An 18,820-nucleotide genomic window follows, 5' to 3' on the forward strand; every position below is an offset into this window, starting at 1 on the left:
TGCCACCTTCAGCTCCTACTGTGTTCCTTACACCAGGGTCTGACAGAAGCCTCTCTGCAAGCAGCAGAATGCTGGGTTTCAAAGGTGTGAATTCCAGGAGTGGGATCTGGTACTGAGGTTGTGCCTTGCCTTGCAGTTATTCCCATGACCAACATGTTGGCAACTTAACCTTGCCAGCACTGAGACACCTGCAGTCAAGGTCCAAAGAGGTTTTGGCTCCGTTACCAATGGTATTATTTCACATTAACTTAGTGGAAACTAAATCCTTTTCCCCAGACTACCTTTCTCATACAGGCAGTTCTGAGAGCTGGGTTATAAAAGACACAGAGCTTTTTTACTTTTACGAACTAAATATATTGACACCTTTTGTACAAATAAAAGCAAATTATAGTATTACATTAATTTAACAAATTCTAATACAAAAACCGCGTATTTCATAAAATGCAATTTTTAAATCAAAGCTCTACAGAAACATACAACTCCCCTATAAAGATGTCCAGTCCGCTGAGCATTGTTTGCTCAAAATATAGTTACGAACTTAAATACACTCATAAGTGTATTACACTAAATTATACATTTGGATAAACATGACTGAAATCAGAGATGAAGGAAATCTACCTTGCTACCAGTAGGGGCTGTACAGCTCAAGTGAGAAGCAGCCACCAGCTAAGCTCAACCCAGCCCACGGAGGCAGCTCTGCTTTGCTGAGGCTGACCACATCTCTCAAACATGCAGCTGTCTGGCCAACACTTCAGCATTACCATCAGTAACCAAAAGGAAAAAAAACTGTTGGCAGTAAGAAATGAAGTCACAAGCCACATCCAGATCACAGGCAGTGCCTTGCCTACATCACTTGCAAACTAAAAACTTCCTTAAATAAAACCGATTTATCAAATGTTCAAAACAAATTTTTGCCTATTGCTCTACTTCACCAAGTCTACTCTTTTGGGTTGTTAAATATTATGAAATGACAGAACTAGCTGAATTAAAAGTATACAAAAATTATTATCTATCAAACATCCACTTTATACATAAACATTTCTGAAACAGATTTACAGTATACAGTTAGTTTATACAGCTTAAGCAACTGTTCCAATGTCAGTTCTGTCAAACTGAAAGCAGCCAGAAGGTCTAAGGTTTTGTGAAAAGTGTCTTGGTCAACATTCAAATTTTACCTTGCTCACCTCCCACTGCTCACACCCATGTCCTCAGAATAACATTGCTGGGTCCATTTCACAAACCATACATTATTCCATCTCACCGTATGCTGCCAAACCGGTTAATGTGCAAGAAAAGCTCATTAACTCCAGTGTGGTTTTAAATACAATGTATCTACATTTTTCCCCAGAATGCTTTTGCTTCCTGAGCTAGACATAAAATACCTTAAAACAGGTTTAGACGCAGATCTGAGACCCCATAAGCAAACTACATTAAAATGCATAGAGGGTGGAAGAGACCCCACACCGCTTTGGGTAGCTCACACTACTGGTCGTTAGCACTCTAAATACGCTTTACATGGATCTAATAATCTGTTGAATAAGGTGGTAAACTTACTACTTTAGTTGTTCAAACATTATTGTGTATTGCTCTTGCCTTTATGACTTAACAGAATGTGTGTATTTTAAGGGCTACTAAACACTTCTTACAATCGCCATCTTGTCATCAAGGTGACTGGATTTAGAAATGCTACAGTCTGCAACAAAAGCATGCAATTTTGGTGGGGTTTTGTTTGGCTGTTTAAGATCAAATATGATTGTGTCCAGTACTACTAATCTAAATCAAAGAAAAACAGTATATTAAAACTGGTATTTTGCAAGTAGATTTCAATATTTTAAATAAAAATTATTTCCAAAAACATTTGAGGTCACTTGCAATGACAAAGAATAAATCTAAAACAGAAAGCTGAATTTTGTTTGGTTGAAAACAGGTTTTGGAGCTGTGAACTCTTATTTGTGGTTCTTAAGTTCCAAAACAATTTTTGAAAGAAAAATTAATTTTTTAATCAAACCATTAATTAACTTGCAGTAAAATCTATATTATTAAATAAGCTTATACAAGAAATTGCAATATGGTAAGCTTGGTTTTAAGGTGCTACTCCATTCGCCCTGGAGTCTTTTAAGGACTTTACCATGTGGGCATCATGTCTGGGAACCAGACTCTACCAAGATGCTTTGAAACTTCCCAATGGATCTGCTCTAAGCTGTATTTCTGATCAGGAATCAAAACTTCCTCCATAATAGAGAGCTGAGAGAGGCGACCGCCACACATCTTCACAAACTCAACAAAGGCACTGCAAGAGACTTCACATTCTCCGAGGCCCACGGCCGACAGGTACTTGCACCGCTCCGCGATGCAGATCAGCTCCTCGTCCAGCGGCCGTAATCCATTGGCACACACCACCAGTTCCACCAGCCGCGGGCACGTCATCCCAACGCGGCCCAGCACATCCTTGCTGACCGACCTTCCGAAGTAAAGGTGAGTGACGGGGATCTCGTAACGAAAGAACGGGTCAAACTCCTCCTCATACAAGAAAAAGTACATGACTAGGTTCACTTTAGGAGAATGCTTGATGAAAGCGTCCCAGCTGCTCTTCTGAATCGTGTGGAACTGAGTCTGTCCGGGATTTTCACTGACAACATCAATGCGCAAGTGTTCTAGCCTGACGTGTTTCTCAGAAGACAAAGCCAGCAGCAGCTCATCGCTCAGCAGATGGTAATTCAGCGCCAGCTCACGCAAGCCATGGCACTGGTCAGCCACACAAAGGATACCTGTGAGAGCAGAACATTATGCAAGGGGTTACACAAACAAAGGCACTGATGACCGAACAAGACACAGGAAGGAATTTGTTCGTGTGTGTCAGGAGGGTGCTGTGGACACCTATTTCAAACGTGCAGCCAAGACCTTAAACCAAAACCAAACCATACTGGACAACCTGAACATTAATCTTTTGCACAAGCAGGATCTTGTGACTTCCTTGTACCTACACGTAAGATAGACACACACAATGTGACTCCATCTCTATTTTGCAGGGAATCATAAAGAAGTGAACAAATACATAAACAGAAGTGTCAAATATATAAATAGCATACTCTGACTGTTCTACCCTGTTGTAAGACCATATATACCCAACCTCATTTTTGTAAAAGGTCCTTACTGATGATAAAATTATTTTCTTAGCCACCTCTGGAAGAACTGCTGACAGCTCTGTGGCTGACAAAGCAACTGTGAATGAAATGTGTCATCTGAAGAAAGCAAATGTAAATTAAAAAAAGTAAAGTGAGTGTTGGATTTTAATTCAACAGAGAGGCTGCTGTTGTCAGTAAAGGGAAGGATACATGCTTAAATCTGGAAAAGCTACAGTAAAAAAAGAAGCAAAACACTAGAAATTTGGAGCAGTAGTTTCTAGAACAGCAATTTTCAGACTCATCAATGACTCAATATAATCTGCTGCTCACAGAAGACAAAAACATTAAAAAGAGAATCGGGGTCAGTCTAAGGTTTCCACTCACACTATTTGTAGCAATGGTATTATACTGGTAACAGTACTGAAAAAAAAAAGGCACTAAAAACAGCATACAGTCCTCTGCATTTCATGTGACCCAAAAAACAGCATGAAATGTAGGATACAGCCTTTCCATTAATAGAGGAGATGAGAACATAGCATTTAACATGGAACTGAAAACCCTGAGCTCAATACACTATAGTTCTGAAGCAACAGGAAGAAACTCAGAAAACAGCAGTTATTTTAAGGTGCAGTTATTAAGCTAAAGAGAAGCCTCTACTGAGCATAGAAACACTTTCTTTAAAAAAATCACTGCAAAAGCATTGCATGAATCAGAAGGGTTACTATGATCACTCTCTAAGGAAACTCAGACATGCTTCTTCAGAGTACCTAGGTCTGTTGAAATAGAAAGTATTTTCGGCAATTTAAAGATCCATATGCATTTTCTCATCTTGACAAAGCTTGTTGTCCTGGCTGCCATCCTTCCACAAATAATCTTTGTTAACTTTAGGGGCATATTATGGAAGAGTGCAATGCAAAAAGAGTAGAGCTGGAGTTCAACTTACTGTGATTTCTATGGGTCTAGAACTGGATATGCACAGTCTGTCAATGCAATTATGCATCCTACATACAGAGCTGACAATGAATACAGTCTAGACAGCTAGAGGGCCTGCCTGAAGCCCATGTACTTCACAGAACATCCCTAGGCACTGCCTACACCTTTGTGTCACTGAGAGGTAAATGGCTCTGCTCTCTGATCTTACTGCACAGAGTTCCAGCAAAAAAATCCCTGATCCATCATGTCCCTGATGCAGGCTCACCTGACACCTGCTCTGCTTCCCAACTCCCACTCCAAGAGAAGCAGCCCTCCTATCCCCATGCCACAGCAGAAACACCACCTTTACAGGAACACTTCCCATTCCCTCTGTTCCAACAGTTAGTATTTCAGAGCAGGAACAACAGAAGAAACTTCAGATGAGCTCACAAAGATTAGAAATACATCACTGCCTTTGTTTCTCCAGCCCAAATTCAAGCATGCTTTTTTATCTTTGTAATTTAGAGCAATTCACTGTTTGATATCAATCTTTTTCCTTCACTTCTGCAATAGTGGAGTTTCTCTTGCTCTACTTTCATTACTCTTGTCTGTTCTTCACTAAAAAGTTTCTTGAGAACTGACCTAGTAATGAATATTACCCCCTCCTCCAATCTGAAGACATTTTAACTGCATCTGTAAGTAATTAGTTTTGCAACTCACAGTCCTTTTGGGTCAATATTTTTCCACATTTATAGCAGCCTGCTAATTATAATATTCCCATTACAAAAAAAAAAAAAAAATCCAGGTTACATTTTCCTTCGAGAGTCTCATTTTTGCAGCCTGCCTGCTCCTGAAGCCAACTATCCACATACCAGCTTCTTTCTTTTGTTCCACTTGATGGGTTATCCTTCCCTGGACACCAAAGGTATGCAGTCACTCCCTTCCCCAATTGGGCAGGAGAGAGAGAATACAATAAAAAACTTGAGAGTGAAGATAAGGGTAACAGGGAGAGATAACTCAACGATTACCACCATGAGTAAAACGGACTCAACTTGGGGAAATCAATTTATTATCAATTGAATCAGAGTAGGGTAATGAGAAATAAAACCGAATCTTAACACACCTTTCTCTCACTCCTTTGTTCTTCCCAGGCTTAACTTCCTCATGATTTTCTTTATCTCCTTTCCTCCCAGCAGCACAGGGGACAGGGAATGGGTGCTATAGTCAGTTCTTCAGATATTGTCTCTGCCACTCCTTCCTCCTAAGGGACAGACCCCTCACACTCTTTCCCAGCTCTAGTATGGAGTCCTTCACATGGCAGCAGTCCCCCACAACTTCTCCAGTGGGAGTCCTTCTCAGACTGCAGTTCTACACAAACTGCTCCAGCGTGGGGTCTCTTCCATGGCATGCAGTCCTTCAGGAACAGACTCCAGTGTTCCCCACATAGTCAATTCCTGCCATCAAATCTGCTCCAGGCAGGGGTTTCTCTCTCAACATATGCTTCCAAGAGACTCTTCCAGAATAGGCTTCCCATAGCTTCCCTCAGGCACCCACCTGTTCCAACATGACATCCTCCACAGGCTGCAGGGGCACAGCTGCCTCACCATGGTCTGCATCACGGGTTGCAGGGGAATCTCAGTTCCAGCACCTGGATCTGCTCCTGACCCTCCTTCCCTGACGTTAGTGTCTGCAGAGTTGTTTCTCTCATGCTTTCTCTCTCCTATCTCCAGCTGCAATTGCTCTCCTGCAGTACCTTTTCCCCTTTCTTAAACAGGCTATCCCGGAGGCACTGCCATTGTCACTGATGGGCTTGGCCTTGACTCTGTTGGATATGGGGAAGCTTCTGCCAGTTTTCACAGAAGCCACTCTGGTAGTCCCCTCACTGCCTCACAAAACAATGCCATGCAAACACAGTGCATCCACTTTTTCTCCATTTCAAGGCACACCCATATCTGAATTATGCAATTAAGCTCTCCTACTGTTCGCTTAGCACTCCCTGGTTTTGTTAGTAATGCATTTTACCCCAGTCTATTAATCCTCCATGAAGGAAAAGAGCAGTTGTGCTCCTTAAACAGGCACAACCATTTCTTACCCATTGTTCCTTCAATTTACAACCATGCAAGTATACAGCAATCAGAACACACCCATGTCTCCTCCCAAATTATCAAATGTATGATGTTCCAATGAAGCCTTCTAGCAAGGATTATCCACAAACCAGAAAAGTCTGCTAGAGCTGACAGGTTACTCTTCGATCCAAGTCCAAGGAAATTACTCTCTCTGCCTAGCTACAAACTACTGCTGAAGCTTTCTCCTCTTGACAGACAGGTTACAGCTCTTGCACTTCTCAGACACAAGGATTCTCAAAAAACAATTTTAAGTTGGAAAAGCCAGTCCCTCAAGCCAATTTAAGCAATTCCCATCTATGATTAGAAAGCTTTGGAGGAGGCAATATTGCAGTTAATTCTGTGAACACTTTGCTGGACCTGGCTGCTGCAAAACATTAGCCCTACATTTTCAGGACTTCTTCATACAAAACCAAACAAAAGGTTTTGTCTGAGAGCTGCACTTGTAAAAGGTATTCATTTTGTTTTGTTTGTTATCACCGCAATAACGCCCTCTGCAACAGAACTGCTCTCCCCTTTCAGGAGTCCTGCTGGTGAATTTGACAGATAATAAACCTAGCATTTACAGCTGCAATGTATTTGCATGGAGAAGGTTATGGTGTCATGGTTTCTATAGTTTCTACTCATCCTCAGAAGAGGACTCATACTAAGCTGCCAGCATTTCATTTACAATTCCTTGTCCATTTCTCAGTGCAAAACTGTAAGTGTTATGAGGATGGGCTGTGAATAAATCTTAAACCTGCTGTGCATTGCGGAAGTCTACCACAAATGTTAGTTCTGTGAACTTCGACAATCTTGAGTGATTTCATTCTGGTATGAACTGGCATCATTGTAACATACAGACACACTTAAGAGTGTTAGAGAAGTACATTTTGTGACAGTGGAACTTCTGCACAGCTCAGTCTCATCTCCCCTTTTTGATGCTGTCTGCAGTTATTCTCCTGAAATTACTTTCTTTCAGAATGACTAAATAGCATCTTCCTAACCCATGGCATGGCAACAGTCAAAACCCACACATAAAAGAGTATGGAAAATAGACTCACATTCCAAAAAAGCTTACAGTAATTTCATGACCATAAGGCACACTGGACTATAAGGTGCACCCCCTGGGAGTCGGCAAAATTCGCAACTTTGTAGATCACATAAGGTGCACCGGACTATAGGGCGCACTTTTTTTGGCAGCGAGGCTCCGCCCCCAGCTCCCTCTGTGCGGTTGCTGGTCGAGGCCCCGACTCCACCCGGCAACCATTGGCCCCTGGGCCCACCTGTACCCAGTAGGAGCGGTGCCTCAGGCCCCCAGGCCCGCCTGTACCTGGTGGGGCCAAGGTATGCCCGACGTTGCTCCGTGTCCCCTCCCCGGGACCAGGCTGTGGCTGCCACCCCTCCATGCCCCCTCCCCAGGGCATGCCTGTGGGAGGGCTGCCCCGCCTGCACGGGGCCGGAGCATGCCCGCTGCCACTCCACCCCGCCTCCACCTGGCAGCCATGGCCCTGCCGGCTCCCCCCACGGCTCGCAGCTCTCACTTCTGGGTAGACAAATTTCCGAACTTTGTACATCATATTAGGCGTGCCTAACTATAAGGCGCACTTCCGGGTTTGGGGGAAAATTTTAGTCAAAAGGGTGCGCCTTATAGTCGTGAAATTACTGTAATTGCATTGGAATGCTTTGTCATTACACAAATAATGCGTGATCAATTTGATATATTCTCATTAAGTTCCACATGAGGTTAACTATTTGCCCACAACAGACATGCACTATTTTATTATTATCTCAGTAGTCAGTGTGAAGTGGTATGATAGATGGATTGACCACCAGCTGAAAGTACTTTATTTAGAGACAGTTGCTGGTAATACCATACTCATCCTCCCTCTTAACCCCACCTCTATTTTTTCAGGCAGAGTGGTTTCAGAATTTAACGCACACATTAAAAAAATCCCAACCAACCAAAAAATCCCAAACAGGTTAACACCTTTTAGTAGTTCCACAGTAGCTTACCAGCTGGAGAAACATGAGGACAACTGCTCATTTTCAACAGTTTGAGTGTGTCACTGTTGTTAGCCACCAGAACCTTGAGAGATGGATCATCTACTGGTGTGTCATCAATCTTCAGTGAAGAGAGGGATTTAGAGTTCACAAACACCACTGTCAGTGCAGAAATAAAGTGAGACTGAAAAAAAAAAAAAGTTTAAATGAAAGTGTAGTATCTGAAGTAAAAATCTAAATGGTTTTACACTGCACACAGCAGTCCTAGTTTTTACTTCTTGAGAGAATTTTTTGAAAAAGCATTCTTTTCATATTGCATAATTTAAAAATAATATTGAAACTGATATTTTTTTAGTAGATGAAGTATAGTAATTTTTTGCTCTCAGTTTATGAACTGGGCAAATCAGAATGCATAACCCTAGATGTTAATCAAGAACCTGACCCTGGTAAATCCACAGCACAAATTTAAATCTACAGAATCTACAGGAAGACCACAAGCAAAGGGAAAGCTTAGAAGCCCTAATTTTGAGGATTTTTTTTAATGCCTTTTGAGCAGATGAGGCAAGTCACACTCTAAAAGAAGTATCTTCTAGAAGAGGAATTCCTGCATGGCAAGTTGTGCTGCATTGGTAAGATGCAAACATAGTCAGGAGTGTTTGTATCCAAAGCCAAATGACTGTACTGCCTGCCTACCACCCACACTGGAGTATTCAGGGTTTGGATGGATTTCTTGGAAAGCTAACTGGAGTAGTCCAAACAGAGCCAAGGAGCCGGAAATCAATTAATTACTCAATAAGCAGCGTAGATAAGGTAGGACAAGTGCTCAGCATTTTTGCATAACCACTGAAACTTAAAATTTAAGACAGAGCCCTGGAAACCTGAATTTGAGAAACACAGACTAAGGAGTAGATACAGCAGTGATTGTAGAAACCAACAGTGGTATTAAGTGAATAGTTGGTTCATCTTCACGATTTCTTGCAAGAGTGATCAAATAGAAGACCTGAAAAAAGTATTTTCTCCATGCACTACAGTAAGTATCTTAAAAAAATTAAAGTGCTACTTGGATTTCAAGCCTGTTTCACTCTGAGCCACAGGCACATATCCTGAATTACATGAGAGAAGGCCTGGTAACAACATTTATTCATTCTTAGGTGATAAATTCATGATTTTTGATAAAACTGCTACACAATTTAGATTTAGAATAGGACTTAACTGCTTTCACATTTACACGAACTTTTAAAATAATTTCATGCAAATGGAAAACAGAAGTTCAAGTCCAGAATCTTTAAGCACTTCGGCTTTAGGGACCACTCCAAGTATCCTGACAGTATGTTGCTTATATATGTTATGTACAGAAGAAAAGATGCTTCAATATTATTTCAATTCTGTATTATGAGAGTTAGTATTGTGGTTTTATTCTCTGTATTTAGAAAAAGAAGGCTGTTAAATAGAAAGTTAACCATACTTATAAAAAAAGGTAATTTGAACCTTCCAGTTTGAAGAGCTAATGGGAAACAGGCAATATCCTAACATATAAAAGCTGGTCTTTTCAGTATTGTCACCTCTGTAGTCTGTAGTATGATTCTTTAAAAGATTCTACTCACTTAGAATGTACTTCGTGAAAAAACAGGCAACACAACTCTAAATATGAGTTACAGATATTTGTCACATGTCAGGTCACTTGACAACAAAAGAGCACTGATGAAGATAACGCCAAATAGTTCAGACTTCTTATACAGTCTGATAAAAATCACGACCACCCAAAAAAAATCCAAAACCACAGTAAAGTATTAACAATTTTCCAAATTAATTCATCTTTGTCTGCTTCTCATCTAAGGACCTGTCAGTAACAGCTTCCCACAAGAATTCAGCCATGGTCAAATTAAATTCTTTAGTTTCACTACTTGTCCCTTATGCCAAAACTACTGAAGTTGTAAACACCAAAAGGCAAATTACCCTTAGAGCTAATTCTGGCTTATTTTGAATCTATTTTCACATTACTGACAAACAAAAAAAAAAGGAAGCCTGTGCTTTAAAAGCCTTGAAGCTGAATGAGAACATAGCATGAACAATTACAAGAATTACTCAGCAAGCTGGACATGACCCCAATATATCCCTCCAGTGAAAACTAAGAGCTAAAGTAGCACTCAGATTAATAAAGAAAACAATAAGAAAGAGCTGAAAGCACAAAGTACTTTTAACACACTGTGGATTGTTTTCGCTACATTCAGGTTTTCTTACCACACCTCGAAAAACACCAGAAAAGAAAAAAAAAAAAATCAGTAAAACTAGTTAAATATCTGAAAAGCCTCTTTGAAAACTATGGATTAAAATTACACATTTGAGAGAGTAGCGACCACTGCAAGGATAATAACTGATAACCCATCTGCAGCTAGCCTTACCTGCAGCCTACTTCCTTTCCTGAGGCTGTCTCTAGTTCCTCCTTGTCCTTACTGCCATCACCAGCCATGGGATCTAGCTAATAGTCTATTCATATCTGCCCTTCATAACCACTCCCCTGCTCCTTAGCAGTAGTACATTTTCACCAGCAGGAATGCTTCTCTAGAAGCACATGTAAGAGATGTGTTGTCCTTCAGATTAAATGCCTTCTAACAACACCTGATTTTTGGTAAGCATGCAAGGTAAAAATCTTGACTGAAAATTTCAGAAATACTTCACCAAGGATGCTGATGCTTGACTGCATGACATAAAGCCCTGCAAATCATGATCCTATTTCTGCAGAGATCATGTAAGCCCTATGGTAAGTCCACATGGACAAAACTCCACCACTCATTTGATTGTAATTGTCTCCTAAACAAACCCCACAATACAATCACACAGACCTGAACTGTCTAGCCTCTTCATTTGCACCATGCAACTCAGCACTACATTGAGGTCAACAGACAGGAGGACTTGAAAGAACAAGGTCAGCCTATGCTCTCACATGATTCAGAGACTGAATGGAACTTTATATATCCATCACTGTACATATTAGATCCTCTCTTTATTAGGGACCAGACCACTAATAAACTTTTCTTTATCAAAGATTCATATTCCTACAATAGAACTTTTAATAAAATTACAGAAGTACTGTATCAAACACTGCAATACTTTGCAATAGAAAATGTACATAGTAAAATACCTTTGGTAAATCCATGAAGCTTGGCCGGGCAGTTGAAATTAGCCCAAGTGTTTTCAGAGAGCAATTCACAAGCTGTGATAAAATATCACAAGCTGCTTCTGCAGATTCCTTGCTACTGTCCACCTTAAAACAAAATGAATTTCGTGTTCAGAAAGCACTGCAAATACACTCGTTTAACTTTTTTTTTTTTCACTTTACCTTCTGAAATGCAATGTCACAAAAATCCCTCATCATGAATCAATGCTTTATTCCCCCAAAAAGTATGAACCAAAAGTCCAAGACTATTTGCTATAAATTTAATACTCTTCTAAACACTGTGGTAAAATACAGCATGGAAAGGGGTCAGCTAAACAGTTTGTTCTAAGATATTCATTCCACATTAAATAACAAGCAAGTGGAGGGTCCACAGCCTATTCAAATTCCTCTTTATGTTCCTCCTTACCAAAACTGAAGAATTCTATAAATCCTTTGCTACATGCAAAAGCCACTTCTTTTTACAGGGGCTCAGTTTATAAAATTGAGCTACTGGAGAGTTAAGCGCATTAGCATACGAACCTGTATGACTGACCCTTCACCATTAAAACCACAACAGATGCAATAGACAAAAAAAAAAAAAACAACACAAACCCCAAAACCTTCATTATCAGGTTGCTACCTGACCAAATAATTTAGTGTGTCTCCAGTGCATTTCCCCTGAGACTCAGATGTGCTTTCTGAATAACCCCTAATGTACAGCAGCCATGACAGCTTTGCAAACCTAGAGAAGAACACCATAAAGCCTGATCACAGGATCAAGTTTAACTCCACCATAAGCCATGCCACCTTAGCAGCAACAGATTAAGTCCAATGAATGCTCATTTTCTGCTCAAATGCAAGCTGAAAAACCTTGGTTTTCAACAGTCTCATCTTTCCTTGCCTACAGAAAACACCCCTCTTGTTTTCAGCCTTTACAGAGGAATGATGAGTGTTACACCCACTTCCTTGTGTATTCTGCAGCACTGAGGACAACTGAAGCAACACATAAAAGAAATTATGGAACACCCTATGAGCAAAGGGCACCCGAAATTCTTTGGGTGTAAAGCAACACAGACAGGAGATAAGACACTGGGAGGTCACTCCACTGCAGCCCCAGGTTCTCTATTTGGATGCTGATAAAAGACCTGCAAACCTTGTGGTAACGGTTGTATCTGCTATTGCAAGCAAGTAGCAGCAATAGGTGCAGGCAGAGGTGACTCAGCTACTCACATGCTGATGATTCCAGCATTAGAACTGCCTGATCTCAGACACAAGCATGCTGAACCTCCTGCCGAACACATTTCCTTTCCAAATTTCTCACATAGCTGATGCATATGCAGCCATGAGATTCACAGCATCCTTCCAAAACACACTGGTATGTAAGCTCACATTAAATGTTTTCATCTGCTGAAAATAATTCCATAGTGTGAACAAAACCAATTCTCATAAAATGGTATTCTCAGCCAGGCACAATCAGTACATGCACCATCCTATGTAAATCCCACATACTTCTTCAGTTCCCTGAAATGTAGTTCAGCTGAATACAGACAATCCCATACAATTTAATATTAAAACTACTAGTTGATGACTAGTAGAACTGAAGTCATTCTCTGTGCATTAGATGTTTTCTAACCATGAATATCAGAGCCAAGTACCTACAGGACGTGAAATGGGGAAATGCTCAACTTATGCATCCTGACTGAATTCTGAGGCAGTAACCCACACATCGTAGTTGTATCAGAACTATTTCTGTCCACTTAATGAAGCAGAATTTTTATAAGCTAAACTGCTACAAAAATACCTCGAAAAACCAAAAAAAAAAATCCCAAAGCAACCAAAAAACTCACAAAAATCCCCCCCAAACAAACAGAAAACGCCAAACAAACCACACCACCAAAAATTCTCATCTAACAGAAATAAGACAATGAAAAAGTATGTTCAGTACTGTTATTCCAAGCTTTGGCCCTGAAAAAATACCCCAACAAATTAATTTGTGCTGACGTCCATGTCTACATGTCCATTTACAGAATACATTTCCTCAGTATATTAAGCCTGAAAACAAGGCCACTTACCACGCTGACCGCTGCCTTATTCCTTTTAGGATAAAAGTTACTTTTAAAAAGCCTACAAAATACACTACCTTGAAGCTAACATACTGCAGGTGATTGGAATGCCTCTTTATGATCTGCTTGATTAGTTCAGGGTGCGTAGTCCTCAGGTTTGATGTGGCTGGTTGATTCAGTTCAAATTCAAAGCACCTCCAGAGATCAGGCATATGAAACACCTGGTTCCAGCTCCTGCAGACCTGGGATGCATGAGCACGATCCAGAAGTGGCAAGTACTGGAACACCTGCAGGATAATGTCTTGGAGCAGGTTTGCCCAGTCAGGACTCTGCACAACTGTGTTTCTCTTTTCTACAACCTTGTGTCTCTTGGATTCCTTCTCAGTCGTGTCTTCAGATGAACTGCTGTTGGCCTCATTAGTTTTCCTTCCTCGTTTCATTCTATAGAAGTAAAAAAAACCAAAACAACAAACTATTTATTTTGTAAATACAAAAGAACTGAGAACAGTATTAATAGAAAACTGTGGAAGCGAAAAAGGGCATTTTATGCAACAACACTTTGGCAGGGCTTTTTTTCCTGCCATATATAAAAGAAAAAAAAACCCCAAGTAAGAAACCAAAGTGGCAGTCCAGAAATAACACTATCATCTAAACTGATATCTTTAATATTACTTCTTTAATCATTAACAGTGCCAACCCATTTATAACAGTCACTCTCCTTTCAGTGTTTCATTTGTGTGTTTTGAGAACACTTTGAACCTAATTTGTTTTACTGTGTTGTTGATTATTACTCTACTGCTCTACTAATGGAAGGAAGGACAATCTTCGAAACAATTCTTTGAACACCTACATAAATATCGCTGCTCTGGTCCTATTTATTAGGAGGAACACTAGGAACTGTGGAGATAAAAATCAGGCAAGGAAGTAAATAATTACTGTATGCATGCTTGCAGGCAATGCATATTGCATTTTGTATCAGATCAAATTAATTTTTTCTCAGAGAGGAAGAATATTTTCTTTTTAAATTTATTCATTTAAAATACATCACTTATATATAATAGGCCTCTGTTTTAAATCAACATCCTTGAAAATACATTTCATCAAGTCCATTGGTGTGCTTTCATTTTTCCAACTTACTAGTAACTAGAGATTACTGAAGATTTCCAGTAACAGTCTGGAAGTTTCAACCCACAAAAAAAAATTAGAGAAGGGCAGAAAAATTTCTTCAATATTGTATAAAATTCAGCAAGCCTTGGGCAAAAGGTTGTAGCATATACTTTTTCCCTAATGATGTCACTTAAGCAACTTCTACCTTCTATTACATTAATAGAGAGAAAAAACCCTTACCACTTCATGTATCTGAAACAAATCTAGGGCTCACTGGGTTTTAATCCAGAGGTGCTCTTCTGTACATGCCATCTTACAACTGAACTTGGCATCTGACCATTTATTTTTAAAAGTCTCAGTGTGATGCACATGATGTCCTAAATGGCTTTGCTACCTCATACTCAACTACAATGTGTTTAATTCCAGTCTCAGAGGAGCTGAGAGAATCTGGGGGTGGGGTGAGCCTGACACAAAGCACCCCCAGACTTCCTGATTTCTAGAAGATAAATAAGAACTTCATACACAGCAGAATCATCCTGGTTTAACATTCAAGTACATGTCCAGGATTATCACGTGCCCAGTCCTTCTGGGATCTGAAAAGTTAAGTTTCCCTGCTAAGTACTGCAACTAAGTTCGGAAATACTTCTGAAAACAAAATGCCAGCTAAAAATTATACTGTTCATAATCCAGTGTATCACAGATTATTTTCTCGAAGCCAGCACCTCCCTACCTATCTTTAAAAGGCTTTAATCCTAGCTACTCAAATGTCAGAAGCAAGCTATCATTTAAGGTCTAAAGCCACTCATAAGGTAATAGACACAAACCTGAACATACAAAAGTCACAAAAGACTGATAAACAAAATTTGTCTTGACTTTTCTCAACTCCTATTTTTACACCAGCACACTTGGAGGCAAGCAGAGTATGAAAACAGCATTGGGAAAAAAATCTCTATTTGCTTCCTGAGAACTGTTTTCCATGATTGAGTTCCCATTTCTGGGACTATGCAGAACACAATTCCTGTGCTGGAACAAGCTTTCTGCCAGAGTTCTGTTGCTGAGCCACTTCACCAGGGAAGAAAAGCAAGAGAACTTAACAGTGACTCAGAACCATCTGCAACTAAAAAAAAAATATAAAGGAATTGGATTTTGCAACCGTGAAAATTGAATTCAACTTAAAATTAATCAAGAATTAAATAGCAAATCCACTGCAAGCCTGTCATGTTTCTGTTAGAGATAATAACGCAGCATAGTACAAGAACAGTACTTATAATAAGGTAGTCTGAAATGCAACATTAGTTTAAGCTTTAGGCCAACCAGACATTACAAACAACTAGGTTACAACAAGCATTCACCACAGGCAAACTATTAACTTGCCAAATTCAGGCTTGCCTGTTTGATGTCCATGTCTTTCCAAAGCCATCTGTAAAAAGCTACACAAGGTACTGGGCTCTCCAAGTCTTCCTTTACAGAGATCCTGTCTCACCCTTTTGCTAGCAACGTAGCAAATCTACACAAATTTTCCAGCCAGGTAGGCTACTTTTATTACTGCATTAATGGAGGGTTTGGGGGTTTCCCCCCCCACACTTTTTTGTCTAATTTTCAGAGAAGACCAGGAGGGAGCTACCACTGACAAAACTATACTCATTTTTCTTCTGGAAAAAAGGCCTCTGGGATGTGCTGATAGGAGCTGACCAGGTCATCAATAGCTCTCATCGTGCACCTCTGAGCTGACTGGGAGGAGCTCTAAGTAGCTAACGTATGCTAGTTACAGACCAAAACTCACTCATGGAAGTTGTGCGATACTGTCCCACATTTTTATAAACAGACAACTTAAAAAAAAAAAAAAAGAGAGACAACACAGCCGTCACTAGAGGTATACCGATGATGATTTCTTCTTCCAAGAAAATAAGTTACATGTTCTAAATGCCATGACTTAAAGTAAGGGATGGGGAAAAACCACACCTTTCCAGACAACTTGTAACTGAAAGAAGGTAAAGTATAACCTTTCAAAAATATTTCCTTGGCAAACAGGAAAAAAGTGCCTAAGCTCAAGACTAAAAAATATTATTTTAAGAACTGTGTAACTGTTTCAGTCATCTATTTTTTAACCAATTTGTTCATCTAATTTTTGGGTTCTCATTCAGAAGTTAAAGTATCAGAATAGTTTTTTAAAAAATGGAACTGCTTTCAGCCTCTTCATGTGCCAACAATAAAACAAATACAAAATTTAAAGAATGTATATCTGCTTGCAGAAGTTTACAGAGCTATCTGAAAATATATTTATTTTAAAAAGGTCACTTAAGAGAGCAAACTTTTCTGGATATTCAGCATAAGAAGGCAAATGCAATTAGAAGTTAAGTTTATTTTGCTTTACATATATAGTAATTTAAAGATCTGACCATTTGAAATCCAAAGCCAACTTTTCAACAAGGAAGACCTAGATGCAAAATTCCATGCTAGCAAGTTACTGTATGAGTAAAACCTATTTTTCAAGGAATGATTGCTTATCACTTCTTAGAAACGCATGAACCATGGATCTCGCTTTTAACTCTTTCTGGCATGCTCAGGACACACACGGATCACTGTCTTTCAAACTGCTGCTATAACTAACCTTGCTTTACAAGCAAAGATCTTGGCAGAAATGGGGTAAAAAACCCCAGAAAAATCAAATCAACAAAAATATCCAACTCTAGTGGGGCAGAGAGATGGGTGAAAGCCTGACTCCTTAAGATTTTCCAAGCAAATTTCTCCACCTATTAATAAGGACTTGTTTCTGAACTCCGCACCTGGGCGCAACCCACGCTATCTTGTTTGCCATAGTCGTGTCCAACCCTAATCACACAGTTCAGTCACCCAGCAGCAGGAGGAGGAGCAAAGCACGTGCTTAACATTGTTTTTATTGCCGAGTAAGGTGCAGCCAGAACACAACGGCAGTTAAAAAAAAAAACCAACCCATAACCAAAACCAAACAAAACAAACTGTGCAGAGCTGTTTGCACCCGACTGATAAGGCTTTCCCAAGAGCCTGCCCAACCGAGCTCACTGTGCCTCGCCCCCGTACCAAGGCTGTTTTTCTAGGAAACCTGGAATGCGCTAAAGGGGAGCACAGACTGACAGAGGGGGCGACCTGGACACGAACCCAACCCTTCCCTGCCGCAAACAACCTATTACGCTGGACACAGTGAGGGTTTCACGATTTATCACCGCTATAACGGGAAGGCTGCGAGGCAGCGACCCCCAAACACGACGGACTAGGATTCAAGGATCGCCCGCTACTCCCGGAGAACGTTCCCCTCAGGGTCGGCTCCTTCCGGCCCAGCCCCGGCCCGGGGCTCCGACAGCCCGGCAGGCCCCGAGCCCCGCCGCCCCCGCTGCTCGGAGCCCGCTCCTGGGGCCTGGGAGCCTGCGGATGGCCCCGCCGCGCCGCCGCCCGCCCCTTTCCGCCCCATCACCTGGCGGCTCCCTGCTGCGCTTCGCATTAACCGGGGCTCGGGCCGCGCTGGCGCCTCCGCTCCGGCCACATCAGCTCTCTCCGCCAAAGCCGACCCCAGCGCCACCTCCTCCGCCCTGGCCGTCCGGTCCGTCCCGTGCCGCCCGCGTCACTGCTTCGCTCCTTCCCTGCTCGCTCTCTGTTTACTTCCAGCGGCGGAAGCGACGCGCACCAGCCAAAATGGCGGCGGGCGGGGAGGTGGCGGTCCCGCCCTCCCCTCAGCGCACCCCGCCCGCGGCGCCGCGGAGCGAGGGGCGGTGGCGGCTCCTCCTCCCGCCGGGCTGCGGTGCTGTTCGGCCGCGGGCACCTCCTGCCGAGGGCACCTCCTGCCGAGGGCACCGCCTGCCGAGGGCACCGCCTGCCGAGGGCACCGAGTGCAGCCGAGGATCGACCAGCCCCGTGCCAGCTACACCATGGCACTCAGTGCCTCCTCAGTGCTGCATCCAGTCTCTCCTTAAATGCCTGCAGGGATGGTGACTCTACCACCTCCCTGGGCGGCCCATTCCAACGCTCAGTCACCCTTTCTGAGAAGAAATTCCTCCTAATGTCCAACCTTAACCTTCCCTGGCGCAGTTTCTGACTATGTCATCTTGTCCTGTCACTGGTTATGTGGGAGAAGATACCGGCCCCGATCTGGCTACAGTCTATGTCCAAATAGTTGTAGAGAATGATGAGGTTAGCCCCTGACCCTGCTTTTTCTAAACATCCCCAGCTCCTTCGGCTGCTCCTCACAGGATTTGTGTTCCAAACCCTTCCCCAGTTCCATTGCCCTTCTCTGGACGCACTCCAGCCCCTCCATGTCCTTCTTGCAATCCTCCTGAATACAAGATTTAAAGTGTGGCCTCCCCAGTGCTGAGTACA

General features: G+C 41.7%; 1 protein-coding gene across 1 annotated transcript; it reads right to left on the bottom strand.

The window, feature by feature from the left end:
- Positions 1-931: 931 nt before the first annotated feature.
- FBXL3 (F-box and leucine rich repeat protein 3) lies at positions 932-18,166 on the bottom strand. Its single transcript, XM_033052465.2, has 5 exons — positions 17,922-18,166; positions 13,441-13,804; positions 11,286-11,408; positions 8,156-8,327; positions 932-2,768 (listed from the first exon to the last, which is right to left on the bottom strand). Exons 2-5 carry the CDS (start codon positions 13,801-13,803, stop codon positions 2,125-2,127), a joined length of 1,302 nt encoding a protein of 433 aa, XP_032908356.1. The 5' UTR covers position 13,804; positions 17,922-18,166; the 3' UTR covers positions 932-2,124.
- Between the last annotated feature and the right edge of the window lie 654 nt (positions 18,167-18,820).

The sequence above is a fragment of the Catharus ustulatus genome, chromosome 2 (genome assembly GCF_009819885.2).
Source record: "Catharus ustulatus isolate bCatUst1 chromosome 2, bCatUst1.pri.v2, whole genome shotgun sequence".
Lineage (NCBI taxonomy): Eukaryota > Metazoa > Chordata > Aves > Passeriformes > Turdidae > Catharus > Catharus ustulatus.